This window comes from Procambarus clarkii, chromosome 89, assembly GCF_040958095.1.
Source record: "Procambarus clarkii isolate CNS0578487 chromosome 89, FALCON_Pclarkii_2.0, whole genome shotgun sequence".
Classification (NCBI taxonomy): domain Eukaryota; kingdom Metazoa; phylum Arthropoda; class Malacostraca; order Decapoda; family Cambaridae; genus Procambarus; species Procambarus clarkii.
Window position 1 is genome coordinate 18,733,249 of NC_091238.1, and position 26,956 is coordinate 18,760,204.

Genomic DNA, 26,956 nt, shown 5'->3' on the forward strand with positions numbered 1-26,956 from the left:
CAGGTACCTATTTACGGCTAGGTGAACCGAGGCATCAGGTGATCCGAATCTTTACTCAAATTGCTTCCGTTCTGCCACGGGGATCGAACTCGGAATCCTTTGCGTTTGATGATAGTGATTAGTCTTTCTGATTATCTTTGACTGATTGATAAAGATAAGTGGGTATTAATATCCAAATGGGTCTCTGAGCCGGGAGGTAGATACCCTACAGTCATGCCAGCACCTCCTGGGTCACGGGTCATCAAACATTTACGCAAATACTTACGAAACCGGTACATCTTTACTGAAATATGGCGGTTTTACATTTATTAAACAGTTTGAGCTCTGAAGCGCTACGAGGTTATTTATAACGGTAATATCCTTGGGTTGTGAAGATTTGAGGCTCTTAACCTGTTTAATAAGTGTAAACAAAGCCGTCAAAGATCGGGGAAAGATGTACACGTTCGTAAGTACTTGCGTAACTGCTTCGTGAATCTGTCCCCAAAAGTGTGCTGAGCTCGTCCAAGCTGCGGCCGACCAGAAACTCCAGCAATTTTAACGAATCATGTATTGAAACTCTATATTTTCTGCTATAAATTGATATTATTACACACTAGAATTTGGCGTTTAGTTACGCCTAAATTAGGTTATGTTAACAATTATTTGTAGTACACTCGGGTACTAAATGTACAGCAACCCGTCCTCAGGCCAAGTCCATTCCATCCAGCGGTCGACCCCAAAGACACATTCATAAATGTTAACATGCTCTTCATTCAAAACAGGAATTTTCTCCAATATAAATTAATATTGCTATATATTAGCATATTTAGGCATTGGTTAGGTTAGGTGTTTAGGTTCTGTTGGCGATTATTTGTATTTGCAGTACGTGGGTGAAGCATTTACAGCGTTGTGGTTCGAACAAAAGTCGTCAGTGAAGCACTTGTTCCGGAAGTGTTCGAACGTCAGCAGTTGAGAGTCGCCTGTAAACCGTTTTTCATTCATAAACACCTGGGAGAGGGGGGGGGGGGGGGGGTTGGCGGGTGCATGGAATGGAATTTGGGTCTTTTGGAGGACGGGCTGTCTAAGAGAGTATGATACTTTGAAGTATCAAGTGCGTGGGTTCGAATCCTCCTTACAGCTCCTACTGATTTTCTCATTGATACATCACGTTAACGTGGTTTACTTGTGTATGTAAACCATGAATCTTGGCACACAACAAAATATCCAAAGCAGCCAAAGATGGAGAAAAGATGTACAGGTTCGTAAGTGCTTGCGTAACTGCTTTGTGAATCTGGCCCCTGGCCCCATGCAACAATTTGTCACTGTGCAAGGTATCTGACTCAACCTGCCTGGGCCGCCACCCAAGATCGCAAGGAGGGAGAAGGAGCTAAGATTACACACACAAATCACAATTGCGTGATGCATCAAATGAACAAATCCACAAGGGCTGCAGGATCCAGTAAGTTCAGTAGAACTTCGGTTTCAACTCCTTTGACCATGTCGTAGCTCAGTCGATTAAGGCAGCGTCTGGGATGCTCTCGGACGCCGGTTCGAATCCTCGTCACGGGCCTTGTGGATTTGTTCATAAGGAGCTAAGAATATGGGAGACGCTAGGGGATAAAGTTGACCAGGGAGGAGTTTTGGCTGTTACGCTAAATTGGTTCATTTTAGGATGGAATATTCACATCTGTATTTGTAATACTTGTTCTGTAATCTTTATTGCCTGTAAATCTTCAGGGCCAAGCACCTAGTCTTCTCTTACGAAACCTGTACGTCTTGAACTATACCGCGCTGACCCAAGCCTTGAACCCTCCCCCACCCAAGGGAGGGTTCAATCCCCCCCCCCCCCCACCGACCCATGCCGTGAATCCTCCCCCCCCCCCGCGCTGCCCTCAGAATGCGGCAACTTGATAAACATCTAATAGGTATATGATCAACCGGGTTGTGATTCCTACGTGTCAGACTGCTTGCAGTGACGTCCAATAGCCAGGAAGACCAGAGCCTCAACTTGGAGGAGGATACAAGACTTGGTCAAGGAGACATTGGTCCTTAGACCACCTGCAGGCGAGGCCAGCTCCCAACGCTTCCTCATACCCTCTCCTCCTGATCCCTATTCATAATCTCTAAATTTCCTAGGTCCCCCCCCCCCCTTTTTATAGGAAGACAAGGGGTTCAGTGAGAGGTGTTGATGTTCCTAAGCTAAGGCCTGTTATCCTACATCATCTCGTCTGATATTTGAACTGACTTTCACGTTATTTTTCCTGACATTTGCGTCAGGAAGCTATCCCAAACTATCCCCAACCACTCCTCTCCCCTCCCTCTGACCAGCAGAGGAGGGTGTCAGTGGGTCTCTGGGGTCTGGGAGGGATGGGGGGTTTGTGGGAGGTGGTGGTGGTGGGGGGGGAGACCCCATCACTGTCGAGCAAGGACTACTCTCGTGTTTGTTTCTCTTGCTGTTGTCTACAGGCTGTGTTGTGGTGCTGAGTCCGGGTGGGTTCTTCTGTAACCGTTGGTGGTGCGCGCGCACGGTACAGTGTGCATTCTTAGGGTGCTCGAGTGAAGACTGTTTATTAGGAGAGGGAGAGTACTTGTTAAGGGTTAATTGAATTAGGCGTTGTCGGGGAGATGGGCGGGTGGGTGGGTACCGGAGTTTGTTGACGTGTACTGCTTGGTGGCGGGCGCTAGGCTGCCCTTGCTTGGTCCTCCAACTCTTGGCTGCTCTTGGTTGGGTGGTCCTCCAACTCTTGGTTTGGTGGTCCTCCAGCTCTTGGCTGCTAGCCAAAGTACGATGCCTCTAGGCCTTAGCTCTTCCTGTGTTGGTATTAAACCAGATGAATAAGCTGCCCTATAATATAGATTTCAAAATAAACTTGCATACAAAATGTGTTATTAAAAATGTTACTTCCATTTGAAGAGTGTAGGTGTGCAAAAGTGACTTGTAGCATAAGGGGGTTCCAATGTTTGAGCAGCCTAGGTCCCTGGAAATTAAAATTGAAACAAGTTTATTGAGGTAAAATACACACAAAGGGATGAGGTAGCTCAAGCTATTCTCACCCCGTTCAGTACATCGTGTTAATACATACATAGACACACATCACAAGCAATAAACATATTACCGAACATTCTGAGAGATAAACATATACATTTCCTCCTTTACACAAGTCCCTGGAAGTGTTCGGAGGCCTGGCGGAGTGGAGGTCCTGCTTGTGTCTTCACCGTACTAGTTCCCCCACACTCTTAAGTCTCCCTCCTTCCAAAATTTGCTTGTCCATTTTAAAGAATGAAGAATATTTATATTTATATTACCTCTAAGCTGCATCACTTATGAACCCATCCCTGCTCTTGTGTGGCAGTGAACAATGGAAAGTTGTTTTCACATAGTCACACATTTTAAAACATTAATTGTAACCATGATATATATATGTGCTTCCGCCTACAGTTTAGACCTATTGTCTTGTATATGACCCTCTGTTTTGCGTGACAGTCAATACCAGCATTATCCTCACTTTACTAAGACTTAATTTAAATCCTCAGATTAGGCAAAATTGTAATTAATTTTGTCAATAAAGATGTTACTAAAGCGGCTGTTTACGTTTGTAAATAAAACTGCTTTTTAATTATTTTTCATATATAATAGTAATAAGCCAGAGATCTCTTATCTCCAGTAGCAACGTGACAACTTCAAAATATTTCTAATTGTCCCGGCTTTGGCTCATATGTGAGGTGCGAGGTACACCCACCAACAGTCTGGCTTATCAAGGGATCATCTCGTACCCACTGATAATATGTGTACTCCAGATAAAACAGTATAAATCACAGATAGGAAACAAAAGTGGAGTGAAGGTTTGTGCGGATAACTACACCATGTTTGGAAGAGGGTGTTGCCATATGCGCGCGCCTTCCTCACTGGGAGGAGTAGCCTCATGGGTCATAAGCTTTTTGTTGTTTGCATATCCTTAAAGGGGAGCTGGGGGATGGGATAGGAGGGGGTAGGATGTGAACGTCTTTAGAGAACCCCCCTTACTACACTAGGCTATTCATCTTCATCTTGGGGAGTAGAACAACTCCCAGAAGCCCATCAAGCAGGTATCTTTGTTCATCTGGTTACTTGAATTATACACAATGAACGTACTTACACGTGTGCGCGCGCGTATGTGCGTGCTTTTCTTACATAATTGTGTAGACCCTTAATCGACTGGTGTAGGTTATAAGGTACATGCTCTTGAAGCCTTGTATGGATTTTGCCTTCACTGCTTCTCATCCTAGTTTAATCCACTTGTAGGTTGAGCAGACCACACACTAGAAGGTGAAGGGACGACGACGACGTTGTTTCGCGACGTCTCACAATCGACTTGTGAATGGTCCAGGACGGACCGAAACGTCGTCGTCCCTTCACCTTCTAGTGTGTGGTCTGGGCAACATACTTAAGCCACGTTATTGTGATCCACTTGTAGGTCTTTTTTCGTCATGTGACTTTGATTCGTTTTGGTAGCAGCCGTCGCGCCCCGTCGCTGGGGTCCGGTTGTGTACCCGTGTAGCCTCTGCCTTTGTTCCGGGGTCAGTCTGGTGGTCAAACTTTGGGTTGTTTCCCAGCTTCTGTCTGGCGCCTCTCCAGGCTTAGTTCCCCGTTGGATAGGGGCGAGCTGGAGGGTAGAAACAGCCTATAAGTTCCTCTGTCCTTTTCAGATGTATTTTAATCTCAATAAACGTATTTAAACTTAAGGGCGGGCGAGGAGGAGCCACGACATTGAATCCGGCTTGGAGCCGGATTCAATGTCGTGTTTATATACTTAAGCTCCTGCACTATGGAAAAAAACGAAAATGCCAAGCCGGAACCACACCCACACAAGGCTGTCAAACCACGTTATTGAAATAAAGTAGCTGTTACAGCTACAAGAAAAATGCCAGGTTCGACAACAAGAACCTTTCCACCAAGAGTTGAAATACCAATGATACTTTTTTAAGACACCAGTGCTCTTTAGGGTATAACAATATAACAATATGGTGGTTGCACGACAACAGCCACATTCAAAGCTGGAGAAATTGCTGACCTGGAGAGCGCACAAAGGCGGTCACGTCACGCTTTAAGGAGAGCCGCTTGGGGAACAAATTTCCCTTGCGGTCTGCCTGGTTGAAAGTCACTTGAGACAGTGGTAACGTCTCTCCTACTCCCCTCTCGTGTCCCCTCAGGGCTAGTCTTCTCCCCATAATGCAAGACAAGCAAAGTTAATGATGGTGTCATAATTCAAATACAATTACGAACAGTTGGACGAGCTCGTCAGGGGGTTCCCTCCTTAGTGAAGCAGGTTGGGTAATTATCAAGAGAAAGTCACTAAGCCACAGACGTGATTGGTGCACTTGAATGTGAGGATAGATGCCGGGATATGAGGACGGAATGAGAGGATAGATGCCGGGATATGAGGACGGAATGAGAGGATAGATGCCGGGATATGAGGACGGAATGAGAGGATAGATGCTGGGATATGAGGACGGAATGTGAGGATAGATGCTGGGATATGAGGACGGAATGTGAGGATAGATGCTGGGATATGAGGACGGAATGAAGGAACGCTGCCAAACTATAGTGTGTATGGACAAAGACAGAAACACACACTTGAGAATTACATCTTAGACTGTGATAGAATTAATCCATTTAGAGATAAATCTAAACACGCTGCGTGAATTGACAAACCGTCTTATTACTAAGGATAAAATACATGAAATCCTTGCACTGTGTCCATGTTTCACTTCCAGTAAATAATTGACAAGGGATTAATGAACAAGCAGTGTAGTGTGAAGACTAATAATAATGTACAACAGCGTTCCTGTATAACCCTGTAATACCTCCATAGTTAAAACAGTTGTGTATTAGCGAAAAGACCTACCATTGATGTCTAATGATTAACTGTAAATATATAGATTGTTTCGAGGTATAGATATATATATATATATATATATATATATATATATATATATATATATATATATATATATATATATATATATATATATAGATTCGAGGTAATATATAGATTGATTCAAGAGCTATGTAGCATGCTGACTATAATGTGTGCAGGATAGATGTAATTATTAATGTAATAATTCCCGGTGAGGTCTGATAAAGACCTTTTGTGCCCTCTGTAATTCTTCTTGCGCTACCGCTCACAGGATGAGGACAATACCTCTATCAGGACAATAAACTAATCGCCTCCGGCCGGGCAACAATCAGTAATCGGGCATTTGGATTATGGTGCGAAACTATCGCCCTAGTAATTAGTCAAACTGAACAGACTGAAATTGAAATAAGTTTATTGAGGTAAAATACACACAAAGGGATGAGGTAGCTCAAGCTATTCTCACCCCGTTCAGTACAACGTGTTAATACATACATATAAACACATCACAAACAATAAACATATTACCAAACATTCTGAGAGATAAACATCTACATTTCCTAACTGAACAGACTTGCTATGAGGCGTTGAAGTCTCTGGGTAGGCAAGGTCCAGGAAGGTGGGCTGTCAGGGGGGGGGGGGTGACCTCCATGACCTTTCCCCCCCCCCCTAGAGTTCACACCCAAGAAAGCCTCCAGAGGTCATCCCAGGTTGACCTCTGGATCGTCTTGCACAGTACTCTCTCAATTCAGTAATGGTTCCTGTCTCATTACTGTATTTGATTTAATATTCAGGATGACAGGATGGTGGCAGCAGTATATATTAAGTTTCTCTGTACATGTATTAAGCATTTTCTTGGAAAGGTTCCATTGGTTCAGGGCGTAAACATCAGTGTGCTGCCAATACTAAGTGTTCAATCTCCATTCTCAATCGACTTGAAAATGGTCCAGGACGAACCGAAACGTCGTCGTCCCTTCACCTTCTAGTGTGTGATCTGGTCAACAATAGGAAGTGTTACCGCGAATAGTTGAGTCAATCAAAGGGATAGTTTAATTTAGCGTTAGACCATGGTGTCTGGGGTAGACTGTGCTGGGGGGAGGCTGGGGTGTAGAGGCGCGGGGCCCACCAGGTACGGGGGCATCTCCCTCAGCGACCCGCCGCCACCACCAGACAATCCCGCCCTGGTCACCAGACACCCTCCCAGCCCCGACCCACCGGCGCCTCCTTCCACTGTTGTAAGACTCCCTGGAGACCCGCCGCCTTCCACGCTACTCTGGACCACCTCATCTTCAAGTTAGACCTACAACCTTAAGCGACTAGGCTACGACATGGTCAAAACGATTGCAACCTGGAGTAGCCAAACCAGGGTGTCACACAACCCCTCCCCCCCCCCTGTGCACTCTGGCACCCCGTGCATTTTGTATTTAATAGGCCCGAAACGCAGCGACTATATAATATACAACTGCTGTTGTATAATACATAATCATGTACAAATGAACATGTTACAGTTGCAATCACTGTAACATGCTTATATGTATGTTATACAAGTAGGGCAGAGAATGGTTAGTTGGAAGTAAAACATATTTGGCTCTAGTAGTAGTCTTGAAGATAGTACAGTTTGTATTATATACATAAAGACAAGAGCCACCTTGTACAGCCTCAAGCACGCATAGCGTTTCGGGCAGGTCCTTAATCCTATGTTCCCTGGAATACGACCCGCTAAATCGGTTAACAACCAGGTACCCATTTTACTGGTAAACAGAGGCTACAGTTAAGAATTGACACCTAGTAAATCCTCCCCCCAGCCAGGATACGAACCCAGGACAAAGTGCTCGCGAAACGCCAGACGAGAGTCTGATTTATGTGTCACCACAGGGACTGCATATGTAACATAACACATATAATAACACACATTGTGTATTACAGCATTTACCATTTGTGTAGTTCTTGCCTTCAGCTGTAAGTAACCTAGGTGTGTTGTTGTTGTTATAGATTCAGCTACTCTGAACAAGTTCCAAGTAGCACGGGCTATGGTGAGCCCGTAACTTACCTGGCACAGGAGCAGTGCTGTCCCACCTAGGTGATGGTGAAGATTAAACCACCCAAAAGGTGGCACGGGCATAAATAGCCCGTAAGTGGTGGCCCTTTTGAGCCATTACCAGTATCAATAGCTGATACTGGAGATCTGTGGAGGTGCGACTGCACCCTGCGTGACGGGAGATGTCTCCCGTGCCCTACCTAGGTGTGTGTTCGAGGTACATGTAAGGGTCGTGAGAGGTGAGGGGAAGTGTTGGAGCGAGAGGCGAGGTGCAAGTGTTGCTGGGGGAGAGTGTTGAGCAAGGTGAACACTACAATACGTGATAAAGCACCACAACACAATCACCACAACACAGTTCCCTACGTGCTTCACTACACTGGGTAGCCCAGGTGACACTCTTCTCGACCCTCGTCGCCCACCAAGCCTTCCTTTAATTATACCGTACTAAAGCAGTTCTCTGTAATTTTGTTATGGTGTATAACCCTGGATAAAGAATAGATAATTGGCACAAATTATGCTCCCTTGTATAACCCTGGATAAAGAATAGATAATTGGCACAAATTATGCTCCCTTGTATAACCCTGGATAAAGAATAGATAATTGGCACAAATTATGCTCCCTTGTATAACCCTGGATAAAGAATAGATAATTGGCACAAATTATGCTCCCTTCTTATTGCCCCAACATAGCAAAATAGTCCCATTGAAATGCACAACAAATTCTTTAAACAACGTGCGCAAGGGTTTGCAGCACTGAACGTAAGATTTACAACCAGCAATGTAATGTATTGTGATTTTCAGTGCACAACCATTGTAGTCGCTGTGGGGTTTGCATTTAGTGCAGCTGCTCCTGTTGGATGAATGTTGAGTTTGGTGCGCAGGGCCTCAGTTGCTTCACATTCCACTAAGTAATGTAATAGTGGCGCCTCTGTATCTGTTCCACAGATATAACATTCTTTAACTATTGGTTTTATTACCTCCCAGCAGCACTTGTAACTAAGTCTGTGTATGGCTACTGCAATGTCTCTGGATATCTTTTTGTCAGGCTTGAAAGAGGAATACCCAGCGACTTGTTCGTATCGCAGTGGATCTTCCTTCCGCTACTTTGGCTCTGTGGCTCTGTGGCGACTTTTGATAATTGGGAGTATTTTCTTTATTTGCTCCTTAATCTGTGAAAAACTTTGGGGTATTTTTACCTGTACAACAGGTAGAGCAGTGGCAGTTTTTGAAAGTGAGTGCCTTTTCATTACCATCTATGCCATAGTGACTTGGTATCCAATTTAGGGATAGGCCTAGAGTAGATAGGGATAGATAGATAGCGACAGCCCTAGATTGTGTGCTTCTTTTCCAATACAGTGTGTAGGATTTCTGTGATGAGTTTTATATTATCTCTGTGGTGGCTGGATAACAATGCCTAGAGCGAAGATTTAGAGTCGGTATGAATGACATCATGTAAATTATTCTCAACTGCATAATTTATAGCCTCCTTCAGGGCATATAATTGTGTTTGCAATGTTGAGCACCCACTATTCATGCTCCAGTAAGATTCATGGTTGTTAGTGTAAACTGCTGCCCCAGCAGAACCTCTTTCTTGATCAACTGATCCGTCTGTGAAGATGTGAGTGGTTGTAGGTCTTGAGATGGTTTCCACTTGTTCAATGACTGCTTTGAGCCTCTGCGAGTCACATGCTGATTTTTAAACTGGTAATCCTCCAATGAATATCTTTAGACTCGATTCATCCCATGGAGGAGGCTGCCGAAAGTGTTGATGTGGTCTATCTTCTTTTGGTCCGTTTCACGTCCACTTTCTTTAAAATCTTGACTAGATTATCCGTCCATGCACTTGTTCTTGTTCAGCAAGTGAAGGATGGGACACACTAGTGAACACTGTGCATATATATATTCGCCACCAAGATAATGTTAATAACACAAAAGACTAAATCCAGTGCGTTAAAACACAAGTGGAAAAGAAAACGGGAGAAAAGGTGGAAACGTCACCTCCGCTTGAAACTGTGACTCAAATATAACAGAACAAGGTTACCGCGAATAACCGAACTCAATTACGGGCTCACTATAGCCTGTGCTACATGGACATTTCGTTCGGAGTAGCTAAATCTAAAACAACAACAACAACATGGTCCCAAATCCATTGCCTTGGGCGGACCACCTCCTCGAGTAGCGGGGGGGGGGGGGGTAGAAATAGCCTAAGCTACTCTATCCCTTTGAGATGTATTTCTTGCTTATCTCAATAAACATACTTGAATTTGAACCTCCCCGAGGACAGGTCGGATACTTCACCACCCTTGACATTCTCTCCATATTGCTGTAGTTCTCAAGAACTTGCCTCGCTAACCAAGTAAATGAAGACACCTTTGTCTTCCTGTGGAACATAGTAAACTGGAGAACCCAGATATATTGTGCTATTTTTTTGTTGTCTTGAATACATTGTATAATTGAAATTGTTAATACCTCCGCTGGTATTACTGCTGTAACTATGTATGTGGTGGTGGTCCTGTGTAGGAAAGTGTAGTTTTATCTTACTAAAACATATGTATATACTTCAAGTACTTTAGGCTAGGCCTATGCATTAGTCCCGTCTGGCTAATTAGCCTATAAATTTAAGGTGTGCCGTAATAGTGTTAAATATATATACGCACAAAAAATGAAATGATTGGCATAAATTAAGTAAGTTTAGATTCATCCAAGATCTTGGTAAGTATTGGCTTGGAGTTAGGAGTGTTAGTGTATGGAACAAATTTCTGGGTAATATTACAGACGCGGGACCGCCGTATTGTTTCAAGCGTAGGCTAGACATGTATATGACTGAGTTTTGGTTGATATAAATAGGAGCTGCCACGTGTGGGCCAAGAGGCCTTCTAGAGTTTCCTATATTCTTAAGTATCTACGCGTTCCTTGGAGCGCATTTTAAACAGTATTTTTTTTTTTAGAACAGTCTCGCTTGTGATGAGGCTTTGTAGCCTAACAACCTACTTGATTACAATATTTTGGTCTATTGTTTCCTTGGTGACTGTCAGAAATGTCAGAAAAACTTGTTTACTTGAAAGAACGAGATAAAATTGATGTTTATCTCGATTGTTCCCTGCCCCCTCACGCCTAGTGGACCAAACTCTCACAAGTCAAGCCTGGCACCGGGCCGGGCTTTGGGAGTAGAAGAACTCCCAGAACCCCATCAACCAGGTATCTTCCAATCACTACAACTCCCCCGCTTTACCTGGTTGATGTGGTTCTGGGAGTTCTTCTACTCCCAAAGCCCGGCCCGAGGCGGGGCCCATATTCCTTATTGCCCCAACATAGCAAAATAGTCCCATTGAAATGCACAACAAATTCTTTAAACAACGTGCGCAAGGGTTTGCAGCACTGAACGTAAGATTTACAACCAGCAATGTAATGTATTGTGATTTTCAGTGCACAACCAGCGCACCCATGGTTGTGTTCATGAGGGAGCCGGGATAAATTCCTCCCAAGATACCAGTTAGGGGACCGACTCGTTTTATAAATTATGCACGTTATTTCCACCCCCTCCCCCATCTTCTAGGTTCGTTGCTCCTACCCCCCTTCTACTGTGCTTCTGTCACCCACCCACCCTTCTACTGTGATTATAAGTCCCATCTACCCCTTCTACTGTGGAAGTTTTCGGGAGTTTGGAATTGGGCCGTTAGTTTACCGTGGTGAGGCGGTAAACTAACCTAGGTAAGGTAAACTCCGAGCAGGACAACACAAATTGTTGAGTGTAGAGATTCAATTTGTTTACGCAGTTATTAATCCCATATTGGTTCACCCTCGACAATATCACGTTACCTTCAGCTGCTCCAACAAATATATGAAATATTGCCAGGACAACCAGTGGAAAATTGTCAAGAGAGACGTGTTCATCTCCCCGCCTCCCGGGACGTTTGTGGTGGTGCAGCCTTCAAAACTACGGCCAAGAAAGTTTATTGTGTGTTTCAATCACGTGGAACATACCTGTGGCTTAATATACCTGGGAGGCGGCGGCGACGGCGGCGGCGTGGGCCTGTGAGGTAATGCCGGCAGATGGGCTCCTCCACCACCAGTAGCCTCAGCCCAGTTAAACAACTAGGTCACCACTGCTCCTTTACCATTTGTTAAATTTTGCTCTTAACAATCGTAGCTTGCGGTACGCAAGCCTAATTCGAATCCCGTCACTGCTTCAGTTCATCTTTACACTATTTATAAAGGGGAAAACAATAGCCTAATACAAATAAATACACATTAGGCTATAAAATACAATTATGATTACACAATATATAGGCGTGTGGGAATAGGTCTATATGAGAGCATTAGGCTGTTTGCCAAAGGTTCAGCGCGCTGTATTACACACACACACACACCCTGTATATACCTCTAATTGGTTTCGAGAGTTCTCTTCAAACCTAGATGGAAGAGGTCAGGCTTGTCTGGTGATTACTTGATGATGGGTTAGTGTGTTGGTGGCAGCGGGGCGTCTGTGTGTGTGCAGTGTCACGGGAAATGATACGGTAGGCTGCCTTACCTGTAGTAGCTTTCACCATTAGTTTCCTCAATGTTTGAAGCCTAGGTTATCTCTCGTGTGTGTGTGCTCACCTAGTTGTGCTTTCGAGGGTTGAACTTCGGCTCTTTGGTCCCACCTCGACGGTTATCTACTGGTGCACAGGTTTAAGAGCTTATTGGGCTCTCTATCATATATACATTTGAAACTGTGTATGGAGTCAGCCTCCACAACACCACTCCTAATGCACTCCATTTATTAACTACTGACACTGAAAAAGTGCTTTCTTACGTGTCTGTGGCTCATTTGGGTACACATCTTCCACCTGTCCTCCTCCCCCTCCACCCCCTTGTTCTAATACCACCAGTGTTAACTAATGTCCTTATCTACCCTGTCAATTTCCCGTGAGCATTTTGTATGTGGTGATCATGTCTCCCGGAGGTATGTATGCATGCATGCATATATGTGTATATATATATTTTTTTTTCGTGGATTCGTGAAGAGGTTTAATGTGTGTGTTTGTGCAGGTTCTTCCTGTGCGAGGCGCTGTGCCTGGTGGTGGTGGTGGGGAACATCTACTTCACCGACCTCTTCTTGGACGGCACCTTCATGAAGTACGGCACCGAGGTCATCAACTTCCCCGACATGGACCCGGAGAACCGAGTCGACCCCATGACCCGCATCTTCCCTCGTGTCACCAAGTGCACCTTTAGGTGAGTCCTCCATCTGTCTGTCTGTTTGTCTGTCTCCTGCGTCATCTTCACCCCCCCAACCCCTAGCCCATGCCTCTCCTCTCCCCCCCCCCCCCCCCCACTGCCACCCCTCGCCTCTCTCACCACCCTCCCACCCTACTAGGCTCACCCATTCCTCCCCCATTCTGTCTACCCCATTTCCCAACTTAAGCTTATTATTTTTCAATATGTATTGAGTTGATTTAGGTACAGGGTAAAATAAGAGAGCAGCGTAAGTGTAGTGTAGACCCCGCACAATAAGGCTTAACAAGCTTAACTACAGAACACTAATGCAATATTGCCGGAACCTCTTACGTGTTAAAGAGGCAATTGGGTCATTTTTACGCCGTGTTAGGTCAAGCAGGGTGGGGGTGTGGGGGATGGTGATGGATGGGTTGGTCTGCTGGCCGCTCCAAGCAACAGCCTGACTGGTCAAGTTATCCCACGGCACTTCATCCTCCTCCCACAGCAAATTTAGGAATCACAGCTGGACTCTGAAAACCGGCTAGAGGTAATACTCTACAGGTCGACTATAGGTGCAGCGTTCAGCAACAGACAGAACTAGAGACAGGGTGGTGGATTAAACCCCATTTATTAATATCCATCCATACTTTGAGGTGGTTCCGGGATCAATGCCCCCCGCGACCCGGTCTCTGACTTGGGCCTCCTGCCTGGTTGTCTGCTAAACCAGGCTGTTAGACGCCGCCGCCGCCCACAGTCTGATGAATGAATTACAGCTCGAGTGATCAGGTAGGCATTAGGCACCGTGTGGGAGGTTGGCTAGTTATGCCCCCCTTGTGTCAAACATCACAAGGTTATGGCCTGGGCAGAGAGCGTGGCACTGTGCCACAGGATGTGATGCTGCTGGGAGGGCAATCGCGGTGCCACCAGGAGAGACCCTCCCTTCCGTGATTGGCCCTTGATAGACTACCTAATGTATAACACCTCTTTCTGAACCTAATCGCGCACCTAATTACGCCAGCCAAACACCCAGCATCGTGGCAGTGTTGGGAAGCTTCTAGGGCGTAGGTGTCAAGAGTGCCAGGCTCCAGCTGCTGGTGTTGACAAGTTGCTGGTGGCGCTGAGAATGTGTTACTCGTGTAGGTGCAGATGTGAGGGCCAGGAGCTGCAGGCATGTGTGTCAGACCAAGGGCAGGGCATGTCATGTGTGCCAGAGGCCTGGGGCATGAGTGCCAGAGCCCCGGGTGAGGCGCGAACGGGAAGTGCCTTAACTGGTGTCATGTGTAATGGTGGTGGTGGTGCAAGACTGGGAGAGAGAGAGAGGGCCAGCAGCTGGAGGGTAAGATGGGGGTGGGAGAGAGTGAGTGTGTGTGAGGGTGGAGGGAGAGGGAAGGAGAACAGTAAGGAGGGAGGGGGAGAGGGAAGGAGAGCAGTAAGGAGGGAGGGGGAGAGGGAAAGTGATGCATAAACAGCTGGATTATGGGGTGATGAGAGACGGTGGATGATATAACAGCTTGAGAGGTGTTGGGGCTCGCGTGTGTGTGTACTCACCTAGTTGTGTTTGCGGGGGTTGAGCTCTGGCTCTTTGGTCCCGCCTCTCAACCGTCAATCAACAGGTGTACAGATTCCTGAGCCTATTGGGCTCTATCATATCTACACTTGAAACTGTGTATGGAGTCAGCCTCCACCACATCACCTCCTAATGCATTCCATTTGTCAACCACTCTGACACTAAAAAAGTTCTTTCTAATATCTCTGTGGCTCATTTGGGCACTCAAATGTGTGTGTGTGTGTGTGTGTGTGTGTGTGTGTGTGTGTGTGTGTGTGAGAATGGTCTCTCCTCAGGAACAGGTTGTGGAACAGGCGGCGCGTGGGCCCTTGTCCTTCCTCACCCCCCCCCATTCCCTTCCCCCCCTTCCATCTCCCACCCCCTCTCCTCACTCCCCCTCCCACCACCCATTTATAAAACAGTTGTCACCATAACTTATATTGTGCCTGAGCGAGTCTCCATTACACGCTTGGTGTTGGATTGTAACTTTGACCAGAGCAATGCTTTATTTTAGACAGTCCGATTCTCCTGGTCCATGCCAGTTGATCGCGTGAGAGCCGGGGCCCAAGAGCCGTGGCCCATCCCCCGCAACAACCACCAGGCGAGGTCACTCATTCTGCCTGGCATTTAATGTTGTATCACTGAAGGGATCTACTTGCCGGCCAGCGGGTGCTTCCCAGGATGACCTTTGAAATACTCATTAGGTCACTGCGCTGGGGGGTGGCCGGCCGGTGTCTGGCCCTGGGGGGGGGGGTGTGGCCGGCCGGTGTCTGGCCCTGGGGGGGGGGGTGGCCGGCCGGTGTCTGGCGCTGGGGGGTGGCCGACGCCGGACTATAGGGAAAAGGGAGGGGGGGGGGGAAGGATGATCTTCCAAGCTGGCGTCTCACTCCAACCTTGTGTGATTTTTCAGGAAGTTCGGGTCGTCTGGGACGATTGAGACCCACGACACCATGTGCGTCTTAGCAGTGAACATCATCAACGAGAAGATCTACATCTTCATTTGGTTCTGGCTCGTCTGCCTCACCGCCATCACCGCCCTCTGGCTCCTCTACCGCCTCCTCGTCATCGCCTCCTCTGACGTCCGCTTCAAACTCCTCCAGGTGGGTCTTGAGTCTCCTCTTGGATGAGAAGAGAGGCTAGCATTGGATTGGGTATTCTAAATAGGTTTCAGTACTAGCCAAGGGGTTCTCCGGCTCAGATCTGGGTTAGGACTGGAGAACCAGGTGTGGGGGGGGAGGGGGATGGAGATTTAGGTGTGGATCCACACCTGGGTCACCTCCAAAGGATACCTGATCAACCAGGCTGTGACTCATAGGTCAGGCTACGAGCAGCCGCGTCCAATAGCCTGGTTGACCAGTCTAGCAACGAGAAGGCCTGGTCGACGACTGGGCCGCGGGGTCGCTAAGCCCCGAAATCATCTCAAGGTAAACTCTAAGTAAGATGGAGTGGGGGGGGAGTACTGGAGATTGAGGTGTGGATGGATGGAATAGTCTTCCATGTTCGGGGACAGGAAGCCTTTTAAGTCTTATCGAGGTCACCCTTAGGCCAGCTGCTGGCCTTTCCCAGGATGCAACCCACAACAGTTGTCTAACTCCCGGGTGAACAGAGGTATCATGGATTTAATAGTAAAACTTGCCCAACCTACCCCTGTCCTGCCTGGGGATCGAACGCCTGAGCCTCGGAGGCAAGCCGAGGACACGGATCACTGGGCTACAGTGGGTGTTAATTGTTTAGGTGTCTGTACAGTGTTGGAGTTAGGTTTGTACCCAACTCTGTACCCCATACAGGTGTACCCAACTCTGTACCCCATACAGGTGGGTACAGGAGTAGACGGTTATTTTGTGGGGGTGGGGGGGGGGAATTTTTTAAAATATTTCATAATTCAAAATGATTTTCAAGTGGTTCTTTTTCAAATGGATTTCATTTTTTTCAATGGATTTTCAGATGATTTGTTAGCACGCTTACGGCTCACTTTGCTGGTCTAATCTTGTTGCTGCTAATGCATAAATGATTTAAATGGCTGTAACAACTTTTTGAATTTGAAATTTTGAATCTAAATTCATTAGTCAACGCACCTCAAAGTTGTTGTGTAGTATTGTACAAGTTACATTTTCTGTAGAGTTATGAGTTATAACTCGCGAAGTTTGTAGATTTATTGAACCACCGCCATTTTGTTGAGCTATGACTCGTGGGTCCCGCCTCACCCATTAATCGACTGATGTATAGGTTCCAGAGGCTGATGGGCTCAAAGCTCCATTTTAAATTATGAATAGAGTTTGTGGTGGGTGTGGGTTTCCAATTATTATTAAAAACCGAACAGATCTTTCCAATTATGACTGGATTGAACAGGTGTGCAACAGTGTAAATCAATCACATTTTAGATAAATTGAATACCGTTGAGATGACTCTATATAGTGTTAGTCGTTTCACATTTTTTTAGACAAATTGTGAATAACCTAAAGCATACAGGTTGAATAATGGTAGATGTCGTCGCGTTGGAGACATCTACCACCATGGGTAGATGTCGGCGACCCCAGGGTAATGGACGCTCGCAGGGTCCAGGAACGCTCCCAGGGTCCAGGGACGCTTCCCAGGGTCCAGGGATGCTCCCAGGGTCCAGGGACGCTTCCAGGGTCCAGGGACACTCCCAGGGACGCTCCCAGGGTCCAGGGACGCTTCTCAGGGTCCAGGGATGCTCCCAGGGTCCAGGGACGCTTCCAGGGTCCAGGGACACTCCCAGGGACGCTCCCAGGGTTCAGGGACGTTCCCAGGGTAATGGACGCTCCCACGGTAATGGCAGCGTGACAGTGGTCGCCTCCCAGCCACCGACAAACACGTCAAGGGAGGCGTGTCAACACCATCATGGCTGCCTTTACACCAGTCCATCAAATGGTCATTGCCACTATATTCGTGACACGATGTGCGGGCTTACTATAATACCAAGTGTCATATTTGCCCATGTATATTTTGCAAGGTTATTTTGGTGGGGGGGGGGGGAATTGTCTAAAATATTTCATAATTTATTCGAAATGATTTCCAAGTGGTTCTTTTTCAAATGGATTGAATTTTTTTCAATGGATTTTCAGATGATTTGTTAATTTTCAAGGGGTTTTGTAGTCCTGTATGGTTTTGTGTAAATACAGAATATATATTCGGTTAGTTGACCAAAAGCACGCTAGGCTGCATGCACTAGGAGATAGGTATACTCCAGGTATACTCCTATCCGCCCGAGAACATTATTGAAGGTGAAGCCAAAGATATACTGGTACAGGGTGTGCCGAGCGGACAGCGCGCTGGACTTGTGATCCTGTGGTCCCGGGTTCGATCCCGGGCGCCGGTGAGAAACAATGGGCAGAGTTTCTTTCACCCTATGCCCCTGTAAAATAGGTACCTGGGTGTTAGTCAGCTGTCACGGGCTGCTTCCTTGGGGTGGAGGCCTGGTCGAGGACCGGGCCGCGGAGACACTAAAGCCCCGAAATTATCTCAAGATAACCTCAAGATAGGGGGGTAGGAATGGACAAAATGTTAGAGGGAGAAGTAAGTGTGTGTGTGTGTGTGTGGGGGGGGGGGGCAGGGAGGGGTTGAGAGAGGGGGGGGGAGCATCCCACTCAGGAGGGGGATTGGTGGAACGATTGAGCTTATTGTGTTTCATAAGAGTTCGGGGCCTCTCACCCCGCGGCTAGCGGACCTCTCTCCCTTCTCTCCCACCCCTTGGACTATTAATTTTATATTCACTTTGAACGCGGTCTATTATATTCCCATTGAGCTCCGCCGCGTGGACAGTGGCCTCCGGAACCAACACAAGCTAGGTTGAGTATGTGATCTATTGTATTGAGCTTTGGTCTATTATATTCGTGAGCTTGGTCTATTGTGTTCACCTTGAAGTTGGTCTATTATATTCACCCCTCACCTTATACAAACACTAAAACATACAAGGGAAAGGGGGCGCGGGAGAGGGGGGGGGGGAGAGGGAGGTTGATGTCGGCCCGTGATTGGTCAGTGCTGCATGTGACGTCACCGCGGAAGAAGAATGTGAAGCTGCCTTGTGGTTGTACTTGAAAACTCTACTACGTCTCACTCGAGCCGATGCTCGAGTGTTATCTCACGGATTATACCGGATTATATACACTGTGTACTTGCAGGGTCGGGCGCTAGCTCTCGGACCTTTTTTTCCTTCTAATGTTTGATAGTTCAGGGTCTAGGGTCTTGCCGTATTTGCATTTAAAATGGCAAGGTATTGACAGTTCTTCTGTTCCGAGTCTTCAAAATCGGATATGAAAAGGGGGTCCATTTGCGCGGGGGAGGGGGGCTAATTCTGTATTAGGTTGTGCGCACACTACAAGAAACGGTATGGGGCCTAGTACCGACCCTTGTGGAACGCCACTCGTTACCTTTCTGCTCTGTTATCTCTACTCTCATAGTACCTCTTCCCTCCAGAGAGGCGCTCCTTCGCGCACTTCAACACAAGTTTACGATAGTGCCACTCTTGAGGATGGTTGCGTGTGCACCCCACAGCCACACGCGCACACACGCACGCGTGTGGCTGTGATAGTACGTGCAGACGAAGAGTCGCAATAACATGGCTGAAGACATGATGACCAAGCCCCACACACACACACACACACACACACACACACACACACACACACACACACACACACACACACACACACACACACACACACACACACACACACACACACACACACACACACACACACACACACACACACACACACACACACACACACACACACACACACACACACACACACACACACACACACACACACACACACACACACACACACACACACACACACACACACACACACACACACACACACACACACACACACACACACACACACACACACACACACACACACACACACACACACACACACACACACACACACACACACACACACACACACACACACACACACACACACACACACACACACACACACACACACACACACACACACACACACACACACACACACACACACACACACACACACACACACACACACCCCCCCCCCCCCCCCACCCACCCACCCACACCAGGAGATGAAGAGACGACGACGTTCTCATATACATACAGTTCTTGATTAAAGTAAATAAAGCCGCCTGAATCCTGCCTGGCGCAATATTTGACCAGTGTGTGACTTAGCGTGTACATAAATAATCCTCACAGCGTTTACTGGGTGTTGAGTCTTGCTGGCTTGTCTTCACACATACAAGTTTATTGATACAAGGTTTTGCCAGAGTTAGTGCTCGGGTACTTCTTGGAAACATGACTTTAGAGTGGTGGGTATTGTGGTAACCAATGATAAGACTTTTTCTACATTTGTGACCTTAACTTGGGTAGTATTCACCATATTGCTGCTTTCTCAGCGTATGTGGTGATCGCCCTGGGAAAGAGTGCTAGTGTGACCCACTACCCCCCCTGTAACCTCTCCACCCCTTCAATAGCCTCTCGGGCAAATCTGGGAAATTGACGGTTAATTAATTTTACCAGTGTACAAACGTTCTTTATTTGTTAATTCTATGTTGATTAAACGTTAATGCAAGGTTGATTAGTCGTTGAGGCAACGTTGATTAGGTTTTAATTAATAGTTGAGCCAACTTTGATTAGTAGTTGATCCAACTTTGATTAATCGTTTATCTGTTGATTAAAAGTTGCTCCAACATTGGTCAACCGTTTACTCTAGCATGTTTTGTCTGTCGTGCTTCAATAGGCCTATTGAACACGTGTTTCCCCCGGGGGGGGGGGAGTACCGTGTGACCATAATTCCCCCCCCTCCCCAACAGCTTACATGTGTACATATTTACTACTAGGTGAACATACCAGCTTCCGTTATAGATTAGAACAAGCAACAGTCGCGGCATTAATTGAAATAATTGGCAAAGTTGATGAAAAATAATTGGTCAGGCGCCCCACCGGTCTGATGACAGTAGAGATGAGATATATATATATATATGTATATATTTATTTTGTTCCGAAGGGCGAGTATATCGGACAGCGTTACCTATTCGGAGAGTGACCATACCACCAGAACAGCATGTGCAACACCCCTGGTCTCATGCCTCCTCCCCCTAGTTAGTAAGAGAGGGGAAGACCCGCGGGTTTTCTTCCTATTGGGGGGTGTTGTGCATGATGGTCTGGCGGTGTGGTCACGCACGGGATGTGACGCTGCCCAACGACACCCGAAGTTAAATCACTACAATAAGGGCCAATGGGGAGGGGGGGGGGTAGGGGAGGTGTAGAACAAGGGAGGCTTGTCGGAGGGGAGGATATTGGCGGCTGGTGTAGAAGGGGGAGATAAGTCTAGAAAGGAAAAGGTTGTTAGAGAAGCGAACGGGCTAGCGAGGGAGGGGAGGGTGGGGAAGGATTAGGCTAGGAGTGGTTTTCGAGGGGGTTACTTACCTATGTGAGTGCGGGGAAATAAGGTCTAGCGCACACTGGCCCGCCTACTACCCTAATACCTGGCTCCCCCACACCCAGGTCAGGCTTGGGAAGCAGCACTATAATAATAATAATAATAATTTATTTAGGAAAGGTACATAGTTGCAGAGTTACAGTACAAACATTGTTTGATTTAAAGATAGAGGTAGTACATACAGTACCTAAAGCCACTAGTACGCAGAGCGTTTCGGGCAACTACCTCCACTGGTACTTCCAGAACCCACTATTGGTATATATCAACTTTCCTGAAGTTGGTATTCTGTGTCAAATGTGGTCATACAGTTGTGGAAGGTGGTTGTTTCCACAAGCACTAGTATTGGTACATTCCACTTGTTGACCATTACAGGGTATGAGTATTTTCTTACAGCCACTCGTCCAGCTTCCACTTGCGCAACTTTCCTCTCAATTTCAAGAGGCCGTCATTTTCCGCGTTTTCTCTTCTCTCGGTATTTCATATGTTATGATCAGGATAACCTGTGTGTCTCATCTCCTGTAAGGTGTTTGGGGTTGGGTGTAGGAGTGGAAGTTGAGGAGTGGTGCTGGAGAGAGAGAGAGAGCTTGGTGGAGTGGTACGAACACACCACATTCATATTTTTTGTCCCCGCAGGGACAACTGACTTGATTTCTGATGGCGTTGGGCTAGCAGCCTAAAGTGGTCGACCCGGGTAGTGTACTCTCCTTCCCTCCCTACTTCTCCCTCCCTTTTTCCCTACTCTCCCTTGTTCCCCCTCCCCCTGGTTTCACGTATTTGGTGTCCCTGGTGCGTTGGTGAAGACACCCATAAAGACAGGTGCTTTCCTTTCAATACTTGTTAATGTCTGCTGGGGAGTGAGGCCTTATTGTACTTGTTGCCATGTCGTTCAACTATTCTGACGTTTGAACTGGGTTGAATCTGGCCTTACGAAGTTGTATGAACCTATATCAGTGCATTCCACTTGTTGATCATAAATATTTCCATTACTTTCCTTTTGACTCAATTGTGCTTCCAGCTCCCACTGACGCCGTCTTGTCATACTGTCTCCCAATTTAAAGTTGTCTTTGTTAATCTTATTTATTCCCCCTTAGTATCTTATATGTTGTGATCATGTCTTGTCTGTTTCTTGTATCCTCTAGGGTTGAGAGATTGTTCAGTTAGTCTGTCCTCATAGCTTAATCCCTCTTAGCTCTAGCACCAATCTTCTTGTAACACTTTTGGGCGAAATGATGCTACAGGCTTCAAAATTATTCTACATAATAACTACATATAATAAGGTTTGTCTTGTAGATAATAATAGCAAAATAGTTCAGATCTTGGCAAGTAAAGGGATTTATAGGCAGCATCCAGTTTTTCTGATTTATGTTGTGGAAAGGCGTCAGTTGACGTGAGCTGCCATTTGAGGGTTAACGGACAGCACATCATTTAACTGATAGCGGCATTAAGCTGACAGCTTGTCGGTTGTCTGGCGGCGTGTTGTTTGAGCGAGTGTGGCCTGCCTGGCATGGCATTCCAGGGAGGAACACTGGGTGCCACACTGCTGAAGCGTAAGGCAGTCAGGCACCGCCTTCACCTACTTCCGCCCCCAGTGTGGTGTTGGGGGGCGGGAGGGGACACACACTCTCCCTCCCCTCCCTACGCCCTTCTCCCTCCCCTCCCTACGCCCTTCTCCCTCCCCTCCCTACGCCCTTCTCCCTCCCCTCCCTACGCCCTTCTCCCTCCCCTCCCTACGCCCTTCTCCCCTCCTATTGCCCTCCACCCCCCCATCTTCCCTATACTCCCTCACCATCCTCCTTGATTGCCCGTCACGTTTTATCAATCACTTCGATATTTTTAATTTGTTGTTAATATTTCTCAAAATTTATTTGGAAGGATATAGTATGTAATACTGTGGTAGGGGGCCAGCGTGTGTGTGTGTAAATACCAATGGTTGGTAATGGTTGCTGAACAAATCTACAAGAGCCGTGATGAGGATTCGAACCTGCGTCCGAGAGTATCCCAGACGCTGCCTTAATCGACTGAGCTACAAGAAGTAATGGTTGGTAGTGCCTCCTTCTCCACAGATCTCCAGTATCAGCTCTTGATACTGGTAATGGCTCAAAAGGGCCACCACTTACGGGCTATTCATGCCCGTGCCACCTTTTGGGTGGCTTAATCTTCATCAATCAATCAGTCAAGTGCCTCCTGACAGTTGACCTCCCTCCTGCCTCCCGGTGCTCTTGGTCAACTGCGCCATAACACTCCAACCTTCTACCCTAACTAGAAATGTACGAACCTAAGCAACCCACCAAACCTATCAAGGCCAATAGCATAGAAAACGTAGATAATTGTGAGCCGTTAATTTTCATAGTAGGTTGTATTTCTAACGTTGGTTACCATAATGTAGGGAAAAGGTTGGGTGATGAGTGTGCGCGCCCACGCGTGCGATTGTTCCCACCTGCGGTGTGTGTGTTTCTACTAAATTGTTTTTCTCCCATAATAATGCCATTAATGTAATATTTTTATTCACAGGTTCGCGGACGGTGGGCTGGGAGACCAAATCTTGACCTCATTGCCAAGAAGTGTAACCTGGGTGACTGGTTCCTTATTTATCATCTTGGCCGAAATATGGAGCCTATGGTTTATGGAGAATTTCTGAAGGAGTTTGCCAAGGAATTGGAAAACTCTGTTTCTACATTGGAACGAAAACCGATGTTAGTTGGAAGTTAATGACGAAAAACTGGCTGTATGTATGTATGTGGATTGTAATGTTTTTCATCATAGTTGGATAGCAGTTCAAAGCAGCATCATAATATTTGGTCTCGTTGCTATGTTGGGATTTGATAACTGTTCTTACATCACGGAAGATAGTGATGCAAAGCTTTCATAGATGGAAAACTGGTGTATGCAGACTGTTTTTGTGACAATTGATTTAAATCCTCGTAAGTTTGATTTGTAATGTAAGAATTGAATTTTAGAGTAAATGTACACGGCTATAGCTTGCGTCCTGGGATGCCGCCTTCACGAAGGTCAAGTTATCTTGGAAACTACCTGCAAAAGTGAGTAGTTCAGGACAGCTAAACTGTGTTAATCTTGACTGGGGAAGAACTGTTTTTTCTTTCAAGACTACCCGCAGCCCTCGGGAATTATCGTGTATCAGTATTTATTTCTTTATTATATAAATAATATTTTCTGACGGGGTAAGGAAGGGGGTAATTCACCTAGTGTTGGTGTGAAGGAGTGAGTTGTAATGAGTGTTGAGAGGTAAATGATCAGTGAGAGTTATCAAAGGTGAGGCTTATTGGGCTTATAATACAAGATTGTTTTAGGTACAATAATTTTGTATCGAGACACATTATTGCATCTCATGGTGGATATTTTTCATTAAGGAAACTTGGTTATTTATAGAATTTTACTCAAAACACTCAGTTCTGCTAATTAGTGTTTTTTTGACTCTGTAATGGCAAATATCTTGACAAGGACCGTGTGTGTGTGTGTGTGTGTGTAGGATAGGTAGTAATCTTAGTTTCAAAAAAGTGCCACACACTCCTCCATATATATATATAATATATTACAGTAGTACACTGTATACTGTGCAGTTATTTATATATACTGTACAGTATATATAAATAAATGTTGCTCTCTATTTTGCTATTTGTAGTAGAGCGTAGGATTGTGCCATGACTAATTACAGTTATGAATTAGAATGACCTGAACTCTTTATTATTTGTGTACTGAACTGCACGCACTGGTATGCATCTTGTAGCTGATCCACTTAAAATTGTTTGTTGTAAAAGCCAAGTATATTTAAGTTATGGTTAAGTTATATTCTTTAAGCATTTTGAAAGACAAAGATTTCTCTGATAGACCAGTTATGAATTTTGTCATTGACTCTTACTTGACTGACACATTTACAGTCAAGATAAAACGTATTAACCCTTTCCTCCTATCTAGCAGGTGTAAGTTGAGCATGTTGGTTTGTACAATTATTGAGAAATACTATTTACCTTGCTCAAACATTTTATTATAGTGGTATAATCCTAAGTCTTTCAATACCTTTTGTACAAGGCCAATAATTAGATTTTAGATACACAAATACCAAGGTTCCAGATTGTCACTTTCTTCCTGACGATTATGAAGAATTAGTGGTACTGTGTAATAGTGCCACCCACTCTTGTAGGCTGGACCAATACTAGTGCCACCCACTCTTGTAGGCTGGACCAATACTAGTGCCACCCACTCGTGTAGGCTGGACCAATACTAGTGCCACCCACTCTTGTAGGCTGGACCAATACTAGTGCCACCCACTCTTGTAGGCTGGACCAATACTAGTGCCACCTACTCTTGTAGGCTGGACCAATACTAGTGCCACCCACTCTTGTAGGCTGGACCAATACTAGTGCCACCCACTCTTGTAGGCTGGACCAATACTAGTGCCACCCACTCTTGTAGGCTGGACCAATACTAGTGCCACCCACTCTTGTAGGCTGGACCAATACTAGTGCCTTATTGTTATACACGAGACTGCTGGAAACTGTGATCTTTAAGCATTTATATACAGTATGTTAAGTCGATAGCATTGCGGACTGTCCTGATAACCTAAATGTTTCTCAACCATGTGAAATCTTAATTTAATTTTTTATCTGAATTTTTGTTACTAATATTGTAAAAGTCTTGCATTTCTAAATGTTGTTTGTATACCTTAGTGTAATGGGATAAATGGGGATCACTTAATGATCATAATTGCATTAGCAATTATATACAAAATATGACATTTTGTATTATGCATTACTTAATGTAACCAATACCTTTAATTACAGTCTATAAAAAATTTGGGTAAGTATTTTCATGAAGTGAGATAAGAATTTTAAATTGGGGTATCTTTTCTTAATTTGAATTTTATCAAAGTTGTTATATAAGTGACTTTGGCAATTGTAATCATGTCTTATAATTTCTGGTAGCTAATCATTAGATTTTAATATGTTACAAAGAATGGAAGTATATTACTGCACTCCATCTTGAAGTGCAGTTATTTACTCAAATTTATGCTTGTAATTTGCTGTTTCTATCACTGTTTAAATTTACACAACTTGGTGCATGTGAAGTGTTTATTTCAGTGTTTGAAAGTTAGATCTACTGTTTGGCTGCCTTGCATGGTGTGTATCTTACTGGGGTTTCCAATGTGAAACTAATTATTGACATGTAATTAAATTTGTTTACCTCCTTCATTACAAAGTTTAAGCTTTTAAAATGCTTGTTCATTAATTTGTGATATCTTTTTTGTATACCATATTATATGTAACTGAACAAATCCATCTTTCTCTTATAAACATAAATATTAGAATTGAGAGTAGCATGAAAGAATGTGAGAATGTATAATCACAAGATCCTACGTGTACAGCCTTAATAGTTTCACAATGTGGGAATAATTATTTAGTTCACTGGGTTAACTTGTGCAGCTTCAGAGGTATTTTACAATGGTATTAATTAAGAAAGGCAATTACAGTATTTGTCATCAACCTGATTTGCTACAGTTGAAGGTCGGTGAAATGCTTAAGCTCTATAAGCTGGTAATCTGGTTGGAATCTTACATAGACACGTGATCATTTGTAGATATTTTGAGGTTTAAACATTCCTTTTCACGGAATGGGTGCCAAATAAATTGTAAAGGAATGGTATCTACACAAGTAAAATGTAAATGATTGATATGTAATTTTGCTATTACCCACTCATGATAATGTAATGTATTGAAGAAAATAAAGTTTGATAACACTTTGTAGTTTCCGTAGCATTTTAGGAGTGGATTTAGTTAATAGTTCACACCTGTTATTCTGATCCTTCATGACTTACAATATTTTTGGCATGGCTAT

General features: G+C 45.3%; 1 protein-coding gene across 1 annotated transcript in view; it reads left to right on the forward strand.

Annotated features, from left to right (window-relative positions):
* LOC123773347 (innexin inx2) overlaps nucleotides 1-26,858 on the forward strand; it is a 39,862-nt gene extending 13,004 nt beyond the window's left edge. The window contains exons 2-4 of the mRNA XM_045767009.1: nucleotides 12,945-13,130; nucleotides 15,569-15,758; nucleotides 23,619-26,858. Of these exons, the coding sequence (XP_045622965.1) occupies nucleotides 12,945-13,130; nucleotides 15,569-15,758; nucleotides 23,619-23,816 (574 nt within the window). The 3' untranslated portion in view covers nucleotides 23,817-26,858. The remainder of the gene's footprint in view (nucleotides 1-12,944; nucleotides 13,131-15,568; nucleotides 15,759-23,618) is intronic.
* Nucleotides 26,859-26,956: the final 98 nt, after the last annotated feature.